The sequence below is a fragment of the Labrus mixtus genome, chromosome 16 (genome assembly GCF_963584025.1).
Source record: "Labrus mixtus chromosome 16, fLabMix1.1, whole genome shotgun sequence".
Classification (NCBI taxonomy): domain Eukaryota; kingdom Metazoa; phylum Chordata; class Actinopteri; order Labriformes; family Labridae; genus Labrus; species Labrus mixtus.
In genome coordinates, this window is record NC_083627.1 from 5,025,393 (window position 1) to 5,041,401 (window position 16,009).

Here is a 16,009-nt window from a genome sequence, read left to right on the forward strand (position 1 = left end):
GCATGAGTCAGCGTTTGTGTCCACACAGTTTAGGAACCAAATGCCTGTAAGTACGAGTGCACATGGTGTTGTTTGTTGCGACGCTATTTCTGTTAGCCAGTTAATGGCATCTTCTAGTATGTGTAAGGATCAAGTTAACAAACTCACTTGTACATCCTCGTCCGTCTGTGAGAACTTGTGCCCATTTTAGGGAACCCATGAATGCAAGAGAACATGCAAGCTCCATACAGAAATATTAACCCTAACTCTGTCCTACTGAGGATTCAAACCAGGAACCTTCTTGACATACAGCAACAGCGCTAACCAATGCATTACTGTGCGGCATGATAAACAGAATATAAAGACAAAAAGACTCCCCTACATGCATCAGATTTCATTATGAAAACTTCCAAATAGTATTCAAATGAAACAGTCACCAGGGATTCTTAAATCTTAAAATCTTAAAAGGGATTCCTTAGATTTTGGACCGAGCCTCAAGTGGACACTCAATGAACTGCAGTTTTTTTTGCGCTTCAGCATTGGCTTCTTCTTCCAACACCAGAGCCTGCTGCTCGGTTTATCATGCATAATATTGTTTCTAATTTGTTGGTGTTTTTTCCCCTTAAAAAAGGGGGTCACCACTGAATGAGGTTAGATGATATTCAGTGTAAAGGCGCATACCTCTGACTGGGTCATGATAAGATAAGACGTCGCCCTCTTACAGCGGAGTTGTGTGTCAACAATCAGACTCAGTGACGTCACATGTCAAATGGTTTTAAAGCTTTCAAAGATCAGGAGGAAGTTATTGTCACACACAAAGAGCTGTGAGTAAATGCAATGTAACGTTTGTATTTGAGAGCTAATGAATTCCTCTTTTCAGCGTTAAAACAAAAACACACATTCTGTTGGACTTAATGTGTCTAAACATGAATAGGATCTGTTTCACAACCTTTGCTCAGCTCTAAAATAATCTTTTTTGAATTTATGGAGCATATTCTACCGGACAAAGAAGAGAAAGTGTGAACACCAAATACATTTAACTTATTTATTGTAGTTTTAAAGATAATATTTATAGTTTCAGCAGTAACACATTGGAGGAAATACTGACAGAGGGTTGTATTTGAGTGTCTTTCAGCAGCATAAACACGTAAAAAAAACGAGATATTGCACTTTTTATCCGTCCCATCAACACAACTCTGAGTGAAAAACAAGCATTCATATGAGTCCGTTTACTGGGCCATCTTAGTGAAAGACTTCCACAGAGCCATCAGCTGCGTCTTCAGGTTCTGGGCGTCGACGTCCAGCGTGGCCCTGAGCTCCTCCCCGTATGGTGCCAGGCTCTGCTGGATCTCCTGGGTCTTCTGGGTCAGCTGGGCCTCGAAGGTCTGGGCCAGGGGCATCATGCTCCTCTGGAACTCGTCCATGCTCTGCTCCACCTTCTCCTTTATCTCCTCGGTGTAGGGGACCATCTGGGCCTGCAGCTGGCTCACGCTCTTATCCACCTGCACCTTCAGCTCCTCGCTCTTCTGCAGCAGCACGGCCTTCAGGGACTCGGGGTCCATGGTCTCGGCGTAAGGGGCGGCCTCCATCTTCAGCTCCTCCACCTGCTTCTGGAGGTTAGCAACCAGCTCCTGGGCGACGGGCTGCAGACGGGTTCCCATGGCGGTCAGATCCTTCTCCACGCGGGTCTTCAGCTGCTCGGCCTCCTGGGTAAACTGGGTCATGAGGTTTTTGGCAAGAGGGGCCACCTGAGTGCGCAGAGCGACGCTGAGCTTGTCGACGGCGTCGCTGCTCTCTGAGATTATTGTGCTGCAGAAACACAAACAGAAATCATCATAATCGTGCAAAAATTCCAACAAAAAATACTTTTCACTTGATTTTTTAAGTTCCTTCAAAGCCATTCAAAGTTTGTGGCGGTTATCATGAGGCCCTTACTTGACATCCTTTCCCAGCTGGGATTGTCTGATCTGCTTCAGGGAGTCATCGGCGGTCATGGTGGCCTTTGCAACGTAGTCCCAGAAAGCATCTTTCACCATGTCGACCTGCTGCTTTGGCTGGTTAGCCTTCACAATGTTTGCATTGCATCCTGCTGAAAGAACATAGAGCATCTCTGTTAATGTCTGAACACTGTTTAATTCTAAACATTACTTAATTAATATTCATCAAAACTCTGTTACCTGTGAAAACAGCGAGGGCGAGCACCACAAGGACCTTCATGACTGATGTTGCAGCTGAAAGGAAACATGCAGAATTAGCCCTGTGTGGTCATTCTTCAGATATATAAAGAGTGACCTCCTCTCCCTGGTGTCTTACCTGTGTGTGCGTTCAGTCAGAGAGCTGTAAGGTAAGGTGTGAGTGTCTGCACACATCATGAGTATATATAGGCCTCTGGGTCCTCCAGGGGGAACTCACGAGGAGTAAAGTCCAAGTCTGAGTGTCTCGCTGTCACTGCAGCTTCCACATCACAGCAGTACGTCTGATGACACCTCATGTAAACATTTTAAAGTCTCACATGGTTTCATTATTCATCATGGAGAAAGCTTTCACACAGGATTTTACCAAAGATGATTTTCTAACAATTATTTAGTTCACTGTTGCAATGTGGGCCTTCATAACAATTTATACTCATTTTATCATCTGACAAAAATTCAACTCTAAAATTCCAGTTTCAATTTTAATTGCTATTTTTATTTATTTTTTGCTTGATTTTCCTCAATTTACAGGTTAAAATTTGAAAATAATATGAAAAATGGAGACCGCAGTGACCACAAAACTTATTTGAAAAGACATTAAAATAATAATAATAAACAACAACAGCTTGAAATGGAGTCATGTCTTTACATTAGCTTAATCAATGCTGCTAATATGCTAATATGTTTCCATTTACTGGTTTATAACCAAAGTATTTAGCCTGACGGTGCAAGAGATAAAGTTAGTTTGTATGAATCCTCCACAGGAGTCTATGAATGCATGAATAAAATCTAGAGGCAATCTATCAAAAAGTTTTGGATATATATCAGCTGTGACAAAAGTGGAAACACGACCAACGTTAGCATCCTTAGAGGTGTTAGCATGACTTAAAACAGGTGTAGCTTTTTATACCCATAGACTGAAAGTCTACAAAGCTAGAGCAATGTCACCCATTGGTTTCTAAAGCGCTATTTTAGAAGCTTATCCATGGCGGTTGTCATATTTGATATGTTGACTATTAAACTGTCCGTTAACCTAACGACAGGCACAGAGCTGAGAGACGCCTCAAGCCTCCTGACAAACTGCTACAACGTGGCCGCTCGACGTCAGTTCTGTCACGCCCATAATTATGCATAATTCTCATCCTTATCAAAACGGGTAAGCCATAATAAAATCGGGATGTATGTCCACTTAGGGCAGGGGTGTCCAAAGTGCGGCCCGAGGGCCATTTGCGGCCCTTGAGGGGATTTTTGCCCGAGGCCTCGATTAAGATCGGCACATTATCTTATTTTTCTTTTTCATGTTAACAAGGACTGAACAATATTCCTAAAATAGAAAATGTTCAGTAACATGTATGTTGTTGTTGTTTTTTTTTTTTTTAAATCTACAGCTTTTACTATTTTCCACATTTTTTTGTAAACTATGAAAAAAACACAAGCGGACTGTTGTTTAACCATTTAATGACCTGAGCTAAATGCAGAAAGCTTGTCCAAAAAAAAGAAAAAAAAAAGTAGAAGAAATACAAATATTTGATTTCTTTAGCGAGCCTTTTGATTCTGATCTACAAAGCCGTACTGTTTTTTCAACTATATTTAAAAAAACAAAACCTGTGGTCGTGTTAGCTGTCGACTAACACGACAATTTTGGCCCGCAAGAAAAAAAAGTTTGGACACCGCTGTCTTAGGGCTTCCGTAGAATCACACAAAACCAGTGCATAAATAAACTGCATCAGAATCTGTATGACAGCAATAAAAACAAAACAGATATATATTGAAATGAATAAAAAAATCCTCACTATGGTATAAAACAAATACAAGTTGCCCTACTGTTGATTGATTATTGAACCTTACATCTGCTTTTAGACTTCAGTGTTTTTAAATTGTGTTTTTATGATGTTCTTAATGATTATCTTTCATTCTTATCACTCCTGTGTTTCTGTCTCTTGCTGCCAATCACAAGAGCTGCCAAACTGTTTTTTATAGCAATGCCAAAAAAGCTCGATTCTATTCAAATTGAAAACTGACGAGTTGTAACTACTCAGAGTTAGAAATGAAAGCAGATAAGATCAGGAGGTTTTAGCTATTTCTACCCATTGTGACAAACTTGCTTTGTTTTCTGCTGATTAGCTCATTCCGAGACACACGCTTGATTGACTTAAATGTTCTGCAGATACACAAGTAACAGGCGTTTTATATATCAGTGAGATGAGAGCAGGACTTTGATCCAATCGTTCCAGCTGACCTGCAGATTATCTTTATACGCAGGAATGTGATGTGTCCTTATACAGCGATTCCTTGGACACTGTGATAACACAGAGGAGCTAAAGTCTGCCTCTCAGGACAAACTTATTGATAAACATCCCGCCGCTGTGACGCACACCAGGACCTTGAGACAGAATTATGAATAGAGGCAGATAGAGCTGAGATGTCCTACTGTTTATTACATGTCGTTTGAGTGAGTAAGGAGTATCTTTAATTTAAGATTTGTCACCAAAAATGCACAACACATCGTACAGATTTATGCTTATGTAAACTCTTCCCAGTGACCGTCCACTTTAGGCCTCTAGAAACACCCGCTCATCGTTTATTTCCCCCCACAGATAAGCTCATCAAATCTCTTCATAAACTATGATGTAATGAAATCTGGGTTTCCTTGTTATTCACATTGGGGAGCACAGGTTTTTAGGAACATGACAAAAGAAACAAGAAAGGGGAAGCTTATTTAAAGAGGACATATTATCCCCCTTCTCCACCTTTTCAAACAGTCCCCCTGTGGTCTAAATGAAACATCTGTGCTGTGCTTTGGTCAAAATATAACATGAATCAAGCACCAGAGGAGGTTTGTGACCCTGTATAAACCAGCTCTCTCAGAACGCTCCGTTTTGGTGTGTGTCTCTTTAAATGCAATGACCCCCCTCCCCCCCTCCCCTGAGTTTTCCCGGTAGACATCACTCCTCTGTAGAGAGAATAAAAATGGGCAAAAGTTTTGTTCGAGGCTGGGGGTGGAGTCCATGTGTGGAGATATCAGAGGAGGGGAGGGGATGGGATTTTTTTTACCAGAATCCCACTGTGACATCACAAGGAGAGCAAATTCGCAACAGAGCATTTTTCTCTGTGTTGTAAGACTTATGCAGACCACAAACAAAGGACTGGATGGATTTATTTCACATGTTGTGGGTCGGTAGACACTCAGGTTACCCAAATATATGTTCAAAAACACTGTACAAGTGGATTTCTCATAATATGTCCCCTTTAAAATTAAGTCTATTTCAGCAGGCGGCTGTTAATCTCCACAGCTACAAAGTTAATCAGCATAATAAAAAACCATGAAGAAATAACCAATCTTCTCTTTTGTTATTGTTTGCCAATTTAAAGACCAGATTCATAACCAGCTAAACTCTCCTCACAGGAGCTTTAAAAACTTCTATTGCTCCCTTGTGACATTTGAAATAGTGTGTCTACTAACAACAGGGACAAAATAACATAAGATTTAAAAAAATGAACGCATTAATTTCAAGACCTTTTTGCGATGAACTAGTTAATGCTGACAGCCTTAATTTATTTGTCATTTTCAAACAATATTTACGACACCTTTGTTGAATATTAACAGCTTTTTTCCACATCTAAAAATTGCATGCGGAGCCATTTCAATGATATCAACCATTACATAACGAATCCAGATAGCAGCAACCTAACGGTGACACATAAATTATGACGTGGGGCGACAAGAATCTGACAGCAGGGCAGGAGAAGAAGGACTTTACCCTTAAATGTGACTATAAAAAAACGGTTAACAGCTGCCTGAACGACACACATCCCCAGACACGGAGAGAAGAAGAGCCAATCTGACTCTGCAAGGTAAAACATTTTTATAATTATCATCACTTTTCATGACTCAAGAGATTCTGAAAATGTTCATTTGTTCATGTTTTTAATGGTAAATCACTTTCTTAATCCACAGACTCAAATTTAATCATGAAGGTACTTGTGCTTCTCGCTCTTTTCTCTGGTGAGTGAAATCCCGATCAGCATGAACAACGACTCGTGAATACATTTACACAAACCTCTGTGCTAATCCTGCTGTTATTTATTCACAGTTTGCAATGCAAACATCCTGTGGTCCGAGCTCGAGCAGCCCAAGAACAACCTGGACATGGTGAAGGATGCTTTCTGGGAGTATGTGTCCAAGGTGACCATGACCGCCGAGGACAACCTGAGGCAGATCAGAGCGTCTGAGCTGGGTCAAGAAGTCAAGTAAGAGCTGACCTAAAAGCAACAAATAAGAATTATGTTAAGGGATTCAAGTTAATGACTGATTTTTTAAATTCTGTCTTTTAGTGACAGGATCTCTCAGAGCGCTGACGCAGTGAACCAGTACGTCATCACTCTGAAGAGTCAGGTGGCTCCTCTGACCCAAAACTTCATGACCCAGTTCACCAAGGAGGCCGAGCAGTTCAGGGCCCAACTGGAGAGGGACCTTTCCACCGGGACCAGCACCCTCCTGCCCTACGCTGAGGAGTTGATGGCCCGCATCCAGAAGCAGGTGGAGGAGCTGAAGGTGGAGGCCGCCCCTTACACCGAGTCCATGGACCCCGAGTCCCTGAAGGCCGTGCTGCTGCAGAAGAGCCAGGAGCTGAAGGTGCAGGTGGATAAGAGCGTGAGCCAGCTGCAGGCCCAGATGGTCCCCATCACCGAGGAGATGAAGGAAAAGGTGGAGCAGAGCATGGACCAGTTCCAGAGGAGCATGATGCCCCTGGCCCAGACCTTCGAGACCCAGCTCGCCCAGAAGACCCAGGAGATGGAGGAGCTGAGGGCCAAGCTGGACGCCAGCGCTCAGGACATGCAGGCTCAGCTGATCGCTCTGTGGGAGTCTTTCATCAAGAGCACCCAGTAACTGCTCCATCAGCCTCCACACCACCAGATATTTATTCTAATTCTACCCAATGTTAATTTATTAAATAAAAAAGAAGAACATATTCAGTCTGTTGGCGTCTTTATGTGTGTGGAAGACTAACGCAAGCTTTTCAAAGCAGTGTGAATTATACCGAGACGACAAGCAACCACTAACACAGAAACCAACACTACTGCAGTCTTTGGTCTCCGACATTTTGGGGGGGAATATTTGATCAACTTTGATCAAAACTTGATAGTTTGGCTCCTTCTTAAAACACAGTATGTGTATTCAATGTGACATTTCATATACATAACTTAATGGAGGGATAACAGAGAATTTAACAGTGCAATAGGGATGTGTTAGGCAGCAATCTTCTGCGTTGAAGAATGAAGCCAATCTGGAAAAACTGCAATTCTTTGAGTGTCCACTGATCACAAAACAAAGTGAGCCCATCAATTTTTTTACAGCAGATATAATCGTGTTTACAGCAAGGTAATAAAATCAGTTCGGGTCTCTATAGTTCATTTCTTTATTGGTCAACACTGTAAGGGGAAGATTTTGTTATACGTCATCTGTTTTGATTATAATAAGGCTAAGAGTAAAGCATACTTAGGGTTGCTTAGGGTTAAGTTGTAGGGGGGTTTCCCAAGAGGCTTAAGGTCATTAGGGTTAAGGCTTTAAGGTGGGGCACCCACTTTGGCTTCTGGTACCACATCTGATGTACGTCGCTTTGGATAAAAGCGTCTGCTAAGTGAATTGTAGAATGCATGAGCACCCGCTTCAACTCCACCTGTTTGCCTGTTTTAAGATTGATCCAATATTAGGTGGAGGTAGCATCTCTTAGCTCAGTCTTTCTTTCTGCACGTCAGGCTGGCGTCCGAACATCCAGCGGTTCCAACACAGGCGTCACACCCCAGGTAGAATTATTATGACTCCCTCATGCTCTGATTGTCTTCTCTTGGTCAGGGGCGTGTTCACACTTTTTGGACTAGGGTGGCCCAACTGGGGAACTGACTTGTGTAGGGGTGGCCTGAAGCTTGTGAGCACAAAGCTGAATGAAGAGCATTTCTTTACCCTTCTGACTGCACTAATCACATGGTCTTTAAGGTAACAAAGTAGTAGTAGCATACATCTTTTAAGCTAAATTCTTCAAGGACTCAAAACAATAGGTCCAAAGTCACAATTTAAAGCATTTAAAAAAAAAACTGCCAACAAACATCTGCACACTGAAAGCTGCCTGTTGCAACACAGCCTGAAAAGTGGCAAGGCAAATAGCCAATCCTAGTCTGGAGGATTTGGGGGCGGCACCTTGGTGGCCAATAAGATTTCAAGGGGGACCCACGCCACCCCTGGCAGCGCCCTGCTTCTGTTCAATGTCAGCTCATGCCATCAGTTTGTGTGCGAGTCCCCAGACTGTTTCGCAGAGTCTTGCGGTTGATTTTATATACTCTCCTTTTGAGACAGAATCTGGGAACAGTGGTTATAAACTACAAATACTTATTTCTGTAAAGGGAAGGGCCCTGTTATGGAATTCATAGGTATGCACACAAAAGCAGGAACCGTGATCAGTTGGAGGAATCGAGCACAAGCCAAGTTTGTTTTTTTGTAAGAAATGGTATTTATCAGTTTCCAAGAGGTATATACAGGTCATATATATACTGTTTCATATGTACGTACCATAAACAAAAGGCAACAAAACAAGTGATGGTTTGTGAACGTGACATGCAGTACAGTACACTCAGTCCTGGTAAACTTGTCTGTAACCAAAAAAAATATTGACGACAGTATCATCCACTGCACACACACAGACTTACAGTAAAAAAAAAACAACATGTAAAAAATCAAATCTGGAACAACAGGCACAGAAGTCAGTGACGGAAACAAAGAGCTCAGTTTTTTTTCTATTCGTCGAGAGTCCACAGTCAACAAAACCCTGACCAATCACATTATGTGTTACACTTCTGATCAATTAGGTCATTCATATTTTAGGATTATATGCGTTAGAGTATATTGATAACTTTCTATTCAGCACATGAGATCAAACTCAAACATGAAAAATGTCCAGATGGAGGTGACGGGACACACGGTGCTGTAACATGGCATAGTCTGCTCGTCCGTAGTGAGTCTATCCGCGGGGGGGGGGGGGGGGGGCGACAAACCCACCGCTCGGTCCGTCTAACCGATTGTGACGCCGAAGCCGCACTGGAACTTGTTCTTGCGGTGGTTGAGGAAGGTGCAGAGGACCAGAGAGAGCGGCAGCGGGAGCAGCTTCTTTTCTAAAGTGGCACCGACAACCCAGTTACTGTCTACAGAACCTGAGAGAGGAGCAGGACACAGAATAAAGACAAGTAGTCAAATTAAAACAGGGATACCTGCAGACTCAAAAAAAAAAATGCATCCGTTTTACAAGACTTAAAAAAAGAAATTCTGACACAATACATCTCTTCGAATATTTAAAGGGGACATATTATGAAAAATACACTTTTGACAGTGTTTCTGAACATTTATTTGAGTAACCTGAGAGTCTACTGACCCACAAAATGTGAAATAAACCCATCCAGTCCTTTGTTTGTGGTCTGCATGAGTCTTACAACACAGTGAAAAATGCTCCGTTTCAAATTTGCTCTCCTTGTGATGTCACAGTGGGATTCTGGTAAAAAAAAATCCCATCCCCTCCACTCCACTGATATCTCCACACATGGACTCCACCCCCAGCCTAGAACAAAACTTTTGCCCATTTTTATTCTCGTTGCAGAGGAGTGATATCTACCAGGAAAACTCAGAGGCGGGGCTCATTGCATTTAAAGAGACACACACACCAAAACGGAGCGTTCTGAGAGAGCTGGTTTATACAGGGTCACAAACCTCCTCTGGTGCTTGATTCATGTTATATTTTGACCAAAGCACAGCACAGATGTTTCATTTAGACCACAGGGGGACTGTTTGAAAAGCTGGAACAAGGGGTATAATATGTCCTCTTTAAGTTCGCTAGTAAATAAGTCTTTTACATCTCCATGTGCAGGTAAATCACCGTGGTAACGTCTGTTCAAGATTATGAAGATGTCGTACCTTTAAACAGTAAATTGGCTTTAGGCACGTCTAGCTGGTAGCCCAACGACACGCTGGTGTCCTGCATGCGGGTGCTCGCCTCGTACTCCACACCGAGCTGCAGCTGTTGGAGAGCAGGACACAGATTTAAACACAACTTCTTCTTTTTTACCTGAGTGGGTCAAACAGATGGAGTAAAAACCAACCACGGTTACCTGATCGTTGGCTCTGTGATAGTATGAAGCGTGAACGCCCGCTGAGCCGAGGGTCAGTGTGGCGATGAAGTTACTTCCTGTACAGACCGGGGGTCGAGTTAACACCGGTTAAAGGAGATGAAACTTATTATGGACTCCTCACAACAAATAAATGTTGAAATCTCACCGCTGTATCTGCCCACTAAAGACATGACTGAGCCTTCCTCTCCGGGTCTGCGGTGATAAACCAGCTCCCCTCCCAGAGCCAGAGACGGCGTTATGGACTGGAGGTAGTGTGTTACAACAATGCCTGACACGGGGACAACAAAGAGGTGATCAGTTTAAGATATGATGTCAGCTTTCAGACTGAGATAACACAGGTATGGAAGTGTTTAAGGATAGAAAATACTTTAAGAATTTCTGAATTCACTAAAGTTTCTCCCCACGCCCCTCACTCGTGTCGTTTCCTCGTTAAAGAGAAACACAAGAAAGAGACATAAGGACGGAGGAAGCATCAGTTTGACGACACATAGGGTACAGATGACGAGCTGCACAGCTGAGTCACCCGTAAAAACCTGCTGTACAAACGTTTATGGGTCTGTTCATATTTTAAAAAATTCATTAACGTTTGAGTTTGTTCCACATAAAGACGGAGGATATTTTAGTCATGAATTATCTTCTCAAGAAAACTTGTGTTGACTGAAACATGTGAAGGGTTTAACTGAGCTGATTATGATGATCCTCGCCTCCTCGTGGTGTGTTTAAGGAATTAGAAGATTCTACATCACGGGCAGAGGGGGAACGATTTCTGCATCAGTCGAGGTGAGAGGACACGAGGGAGTGCTGGGCAATCTAATCAAGCTTCAATTTCTAATACAATTTCTGCCATAATCGAGCAGCCCTGACAATTTCCACATACTCTGAGCACCATGGGGAGCTGTACACACATCACAGGAGAACTACAAGATCACTCAGGAATAAAGAGGAAAAACATGCACGTGTTACTTTGTCATTCTGAGGATGATTTGTTTGGTGCCTTTTTTCACTTAAAATACTTCAAATGTGTTTTATTTTGAAATTGGCCGCACGCTCTGTGTGTGTTTTCCTGTCTAGCCCACTCTATTCTGTCCAGCTTCACACCTGATTGCAGCGAGCTCCGTCAAAAATAGACCCGCAGCGTATTTGAAACAGAGCAGAGCGTAGTGGCGCTGCTGGCCCCGCGCTGGAGACGGACCCCGGCGCTCGCTGTTGAAACAGGAACATCGACTAGAGTGGAAGCATAGTGCGCGCACAGAGTATGTGGAAATTGGCAGTGACGACTTTGGGGGGGGGGACAAAATGTAAACATTCGATCAAACTGGACAGAGATGACAGACTGAAGACCTACCAGAGCCGACGAGGACGTCTGGGTTTCCGAGTGTGACTGTTGCAGTAAAATCTTCTCCTCTGATCTCAGCGTCGCCTTGCCAGTTCACAAACTTGTTTTGTTGTGTCTGAGAATATGACAGAAAAGATAAAGTTTGAATGACAGCCAAAGAGTCACACTGATTAATAACCTTTCCTTTTATCAAACATACAAATCTGCTGATTTTCATCTTTTATCACGAACACAGATCACTAAGAATAATAACCAAAGGGACTCATTGTGAATCTCTAAATATAAACTTGGCTCTGTGGTAATTCTTTGAACTAACGATGAAGGTGAAGAAGAAGTTTAGCGTTTTACCTGGAAGGCCAGTTTGGATCGTACACCGCTGGAGACCTGGTGGATGATTTGGGCGTTTAGGCTGCCGCTGTTGTCCATGTCTCCCACCATGACTGGAAAGAACTAGACACAAAGCAGCACACATTTCACATCACAGTTTATGTTTAGAGAAACACACACACAGATGGGATTTACAGGGATTTGACTTGACGTACCTCTGCTGGACCCGTCTGCTTTTTCCCAACGTACGTCGCTCCAAACCTGTAGGTGGAGTCTCCCATGGTGCTCAGCAGCACGGTGTGATTCACCTTCAAGAGAGATTGAAAAAAGGACGCGATTCAAAATGTAGCTTCAGGAGATTTTTGTCAGATCATAAACTTGTGGAAAAAAGTGATCAAAGATGTAGACGGGCTTTATTTTGTGTTTCACTGATTGAAAGGGAAACGTGCACAGTAAAATACATTTCTGCTGCTAATTATTCATTAAAAAAAAAAAGAACTTTACTGACCTGGAAGTGGTTGCTAAGGCCCTTATTGACAACTAGCCTGACGCCCTCCATCTGCATGGGGAAAACCTCTGAGGAGAAAACAGCGGTGCAGATTCAGGAAGACACGAGAAGCAACACCATGTACAACACTTTACAATTATGTTGATTATATGAAGAAGTGTCACGACTAGCAAGGATCATTTTGCATTTTATTGGACCGTGAAAGTCGAGATTGACTTCTTGAGCCGGCATCGGTAACCTCTGCTTACCTTTGCACTTGCGATGACACTCATCGAAAGCCCCCGGATTAGGCAAAGGGTTTTCTTCCTCCTGCTGCTGCATCCCGGATGCCGCCTCGGGTATCACGGAGGAAACCGAAGGCATCCCAAAGCCCGGCGGGACCGTCAACCCCGGGGCCACGGCAGCCCCAGAGGTCGGGGGTGGGGGGTTGGGGGAGCTGGCAGCCAAAACACTGCCCATTCTGGCAGAGAGAAAATGAATGAAGAAGTGAGAGAGAGGAGAATATGTTGTTATTGGTGCGAGCCAATACATGCAGGTATATGAACACAGAGTTAAAGATAACAGATGAAACTTAGACCTTTTAAGATTTGAGATTTATGTCATCAGAAATACTTTATTAACATTTATTTATATTAATAAATATAATCATGCACAACACACAGCTTGTGTATTTTGTTATGCAGATGCTTTTTGAGTTTCGCTCAGATGGTTGAGAGGTGGAGGAGAGTGAAGAGGAGACAGTGGTGGCTGAATAGAAGAAACGTATATGACATTATTTTAACACAACATAAACTTTATCCATAATATAAACTTCTTACCCTGTATCTCGTTTAAAATATATATTGATAAATCTAAAAAAACTCAATATAATGCCCAGCCCAGTGACATCATCAGGGTTATTCTTTCAGAGTTAGACACCTGTCTTCAGATCAGACAGATTAAACACCTGTGTACTGTAGCATACAACGTCGTAGATCTACGTTTGGTCAATCAGCCTTCTCCATCAAAGGCTGTAAACTCTGGAACACATTACCACCTGAAATACTCGTCTTCAACCTTCATAAAGGAGCACATGTCACTCCGCTGTTCATCTCCTTACACTGGCTCCCAGTTACTGCTCGCATCAAATTTAAAACTCTGCTGCTCAGCGACAAAACAAAAACGTCTCCTCCTTACTTTAACTCTCTTATCCAGGTCTACACTCCCTCCCGCCCACTACGCTCTGCCAATGAAAGACGTCTGATCCAACCTTCACAACAGGGTCCTAAGTCTCTGACTAGACTCTTCTCCTCTGGCGCCCCCCGGTGGTGGAATGAACTTCCAAACTCCATGTGATCTGCAGAGTCCCTCTGCACCTTTAAGAAAAAGCTAAAGACCCAGCTCTTTCATGAATACCTACTAACTTAATGATGATGGTCTCCATATTATTGATGATGATGATGGTAATGACGATGGTTTTTGTTTGATAACGACGACTTATAAGATGGTTTCTATACTGATTAGAGCTCTCAAGAACTGTCCTCAATGTTGTGCTTTGCCTCTGGTCACTTCCTGTCAGCACCTGTGTGTCCAATCAGACTCAAAGCTGATCGTTTGCTCTTACTGACATTGTTCTCTTTTTTTCTAAATCCTTGCTTGTGTTGTTCTTACTCTCTGATGTAGTTTGGATAAAAGCGTCTGCTAAGTGAATTGTAGAATTGAAATAAAATTAATCTCGGACTTATAATCTTTTACAAAACAGGTGAAATGCTCAAAGCAAGCCAGAGCTGTACCCACTATTTTAAACTGGTTTATAGCATTTGTATTGTTGTACATGTATTTTAATGTATCCTCATATCGTGTTCTGGGGTTTTATGTAACTGAATGTTGAACATTTTAATCTGTTTGTTTACACAAAGGCCCAACTGGGGACACGAGTTGGAAATGAGCAACAGCTATAAACTCTTTATGCAGCACATCAGTTTCATGCTTTGTATTGAAATTATGTTAAATTGCATTGTCCCTATTAAATAAATACATTCAAAAATTCACCTCTCAAGCCTCAGGCTGAGTGTGTGTGTGAGTGTGAGTGTGAGTGTGTGTGTGTGTGTGTGTGTGATTATGTACAAAAGGTGGAATGCCCCTTTAACCTTTCACACAGATCATCATGTTTATTCCTTTAAGTTAGAGCAGCAGCAGGTTATAAAAGCAGGTAAATCACAAGCTACTGAAACGTTACGTGACTCAAAAAGGCAGGAAACACTGATCACCACCTGATTTATTCGTAGATTGAAGCTGCAGCTTTGAATGAAAACTGTCTCACCTGCAAGCCAAAATGTAGCCAAGCTAGCTCCTCAGCACATTCAGTGTATTAATGAACACTAGCAGCTAACAAACAGCTGATACTCGAGAGGCAACACAAACACCGCTTGTGTGACGTCACCTGCTGAAAGTACCTTTTATATTTTCACCTGTGTCCGGTGAAAACCTCTTGTTATATAAAACACAGCTAGCGGTTGCTACTCACGTTGTGTTTCCAGAGGACGATACAGCCGGAAGTTGTATTCGGTAGTGCAGAAGAGGAAGAGGGTCAGTTACGCGAGGCCCCGCCCACTTTTTTGTCGAGAGACGTTATGATTGGATGAACAAAAATGACACTAGTACATTATTGTCTAAAACAGACGTCAATCACTTTTTTTAGCTTGAAGGACCACAGGGCGTGGATTTACTTTAATGACGTAATATTCATACTCAAATACAATTTGCTGATGGAGGAGGGAGATCCCTCCCAGGGGGCGGGGCTTTATATTCTGAGGTTTCTAATTGGCGGAGAATTTCGCTGATGAAAAGCACAACGGGGGAAGTTAACTGTTACTATGGGATTTCTTCAAGGTCAAATGTTGGGTTGAGGGGCTACAGCAACACGAGTGTACAGGTTCTCCATTTTTACTCTGTTTACCCAAAAGCCCAACTAGGGACAAGAGTTGGAAATTATCAATATCTGTAAACTCTCTGTGCAGCACATCACGTTTACGCTCTGTATTGAAAGTTAAATTGCATCGTCCCGATTAAATAAATAAAATTCCATTGTAAAGACAAAAAACATATGAAGTCTCAAAGCTACGGTGGCTGGGAAGTGCAAAGCAAAATTACAGTGTTAAACACTTTTACAAAATGTGAGACAAATTTACATTTTATGAAACAAAATTACAAAACCAAAAACACTTACCAAAGACAAAACAAATTTACAAACGACAGAATCTTGACAGAAAGGGAATGTACCACGACAAAACAAAATGACCCCTCACTCGATCACTTCCGGGTCACTTCCGACATTTGGTACGTTCCCATTTTGTCAAGATTCTGTCGTTTGTAAATTTGTTTTATAAAATGTAAATGTGTTTTTTCCTCGGTGTAAGTGTTTTGGTTTTGTAATTTTGTTTTCTAAAAATGTAAAAAGGTTTTTCAGAATGTAAATTTGTCTCACATTTGTAATTTTGCTTTGCACTTATC

The 16,009-nt window shown here is 42.3% G+C and overlaps 3 protein-coding genes across 4 annotated transcripts; 1 reads left to right on the forward strand and 2 right to left on the reverse strand.

Annotated features, from left to right (window-relative positions):
* Positions 1-1,010: 1,010 nt before the first annotated feature.
* On the reverse strand, positions 1,011-2,387 carry LOC132991576 (apolipoprotein A-IV-like). Of its 2 annotated transcripts, none has more exons than XM_061060372.1 (4): positions 2,293-2,387; positions 2,157-2,210; positions 1,915-2,068; positions 1,011-1,788 (listed from the first exon to the last, which is right to left on the reverse strand). In XM_061060372.1, exons 2-4 carry the CDS (start codon positions 2,194-2,196, stop codon positions 1,209-1,211), a joined length of 774 nt encoding a protein of 257 aa, XP_060916355.1. In that variant the 5' UTR covers positions 2,197-2,210; positions 2,293-2,387; the 3' UTR covers positions 1,011-1,208. The 2 variants fall into 2 exon arrangements, with proteins under 2 accessions (XP_060916355.1, XP_060916356.1); XM_061060373.1 differs by having other exon boundaries at positions 1,915-2,065; positions 2,293-2,324.
* Positions 2,388-5,913: 3,526 nt separating this feature from the next.
* Positions 5,914-7,144, forward strand: LOC132990710 (apolipoprotein A-IV-like). Its single transcript, XM_061059080.1, has 4 exons — positions 5,914-6,026; positions 6,130-6,177; positions 6,266-6,422; positions 6,507-7,144. Exons 2-4 carry the CDS (start codon positions 6,144-6,146, stop codon positions 7,060-7,062), a joined length of 747 nt encoding a protein of 248 aa, XP_060915063.1. The 5' UTR covers positions 5,914-6,026; positions 6,130-6,143; the 3' UTR covers positions 7,063-7,144.
* A 1,512-nt stretch (positions 7,145-8,656) lies between these two features.
* On the reverse strand, positions 8,657-15,173 carry tomm40l (translocase of outer mitochondrial membrane 40 homolog, like). Its single transcript, XM_061059081.1, has 10 exons — positions 15,024-15,173; positions 12,766-12,977; positions 12,518-12,585; positions 12,225-12,317; positions 12,031-12,132; positions 11,692-11,797; positions 10,492-10,614; positions 10,326-10,402; positions 10,132-10,234; positions 8,657-9,377 (listed from the first exon to the last, which is right to left on the reverse strand). Exons 2-10 carry the CDS (start codon positions 12,974-12,976, stop codon positions 9,238-9,240), a joined length of 1,023 nt encoding a protein of 340 aa, XP_060915064.1. The 5' UTR covers position 12,977; positions 15,024-15,173; the 3' UTR covers positions 8,657-9,237.
* Between the last annotated feature and the right edge of the window lie 836 nt (positions 15,174-16,009).

Excerpts from the sequence above, each read along its gene's own strand:
- LOC132991576 (XM_061060372.1), bottom strand. The coding sequence starts at position 2,196 with ATGAAGGTCCTTGTGGTGCTCGCCCTCGCTGTTTTCACAG. Across the intron at positions 2,069-2,156 it reads CGCCCTCGCTGTTTTCACAG|CAGGATGCAATGCAAACATT; the intron begins GTAACAGAGTTT and ends ATGTTCTTTCAG. Across the intron at positions 1,789-1,914 it reads CAGCTGGGAAAGGATGTCAA|CACAATAATCTCAGAGAGCA; the intron begins GTAAGGGCCTCA and ends GTGTTTCTGCAG.
- LOC132990710 (XM_061059080.1), top strand. The coding sequence starts at position 6,144 with ATGAAGGTACTTGTGCTTCTCGCTCTTTTCTCTG. Across the intron at positions 6,178-6,265 it reads GCTTCTCGCTCTTTTCTCTG|TTTGCAATGCAAACATCCTG; the intron begins GTGAGTGAAATC and ends ATTTATTCACAG. Across the intron at positions 6,423-6,506 it reads GAGCTGGGTCAAGAAGTCAA|TGACAGGATCTCTCAGAGCG; the intron begins GTAAGAGCTGAC and ends TCTGTCTTTTAG.
- tomm40l (XM_061059081.1), bottom strand. The coding sequence starts at position 12,976 with ATGGGCAGTGTTTTGGCTGCCAGCTCCCCCAACCCCCCACCCCCGACC. Across the intron at positions 10,403-10,491 it reads TTTAGTGGGCAGATACAGCG|GAAGTAACTTCATCGCCACA; the intron begins GTGAGATTTCAA and ends CGGTCTGTACAG. Across the intron at positions 9,378-10,131 it reads AGCCAATTTACTGTTTAAAG|GTTCTGTAGACAGTAACTGG; the intron begins GTACGACATCTT and ends CTCCTCTCTCAG.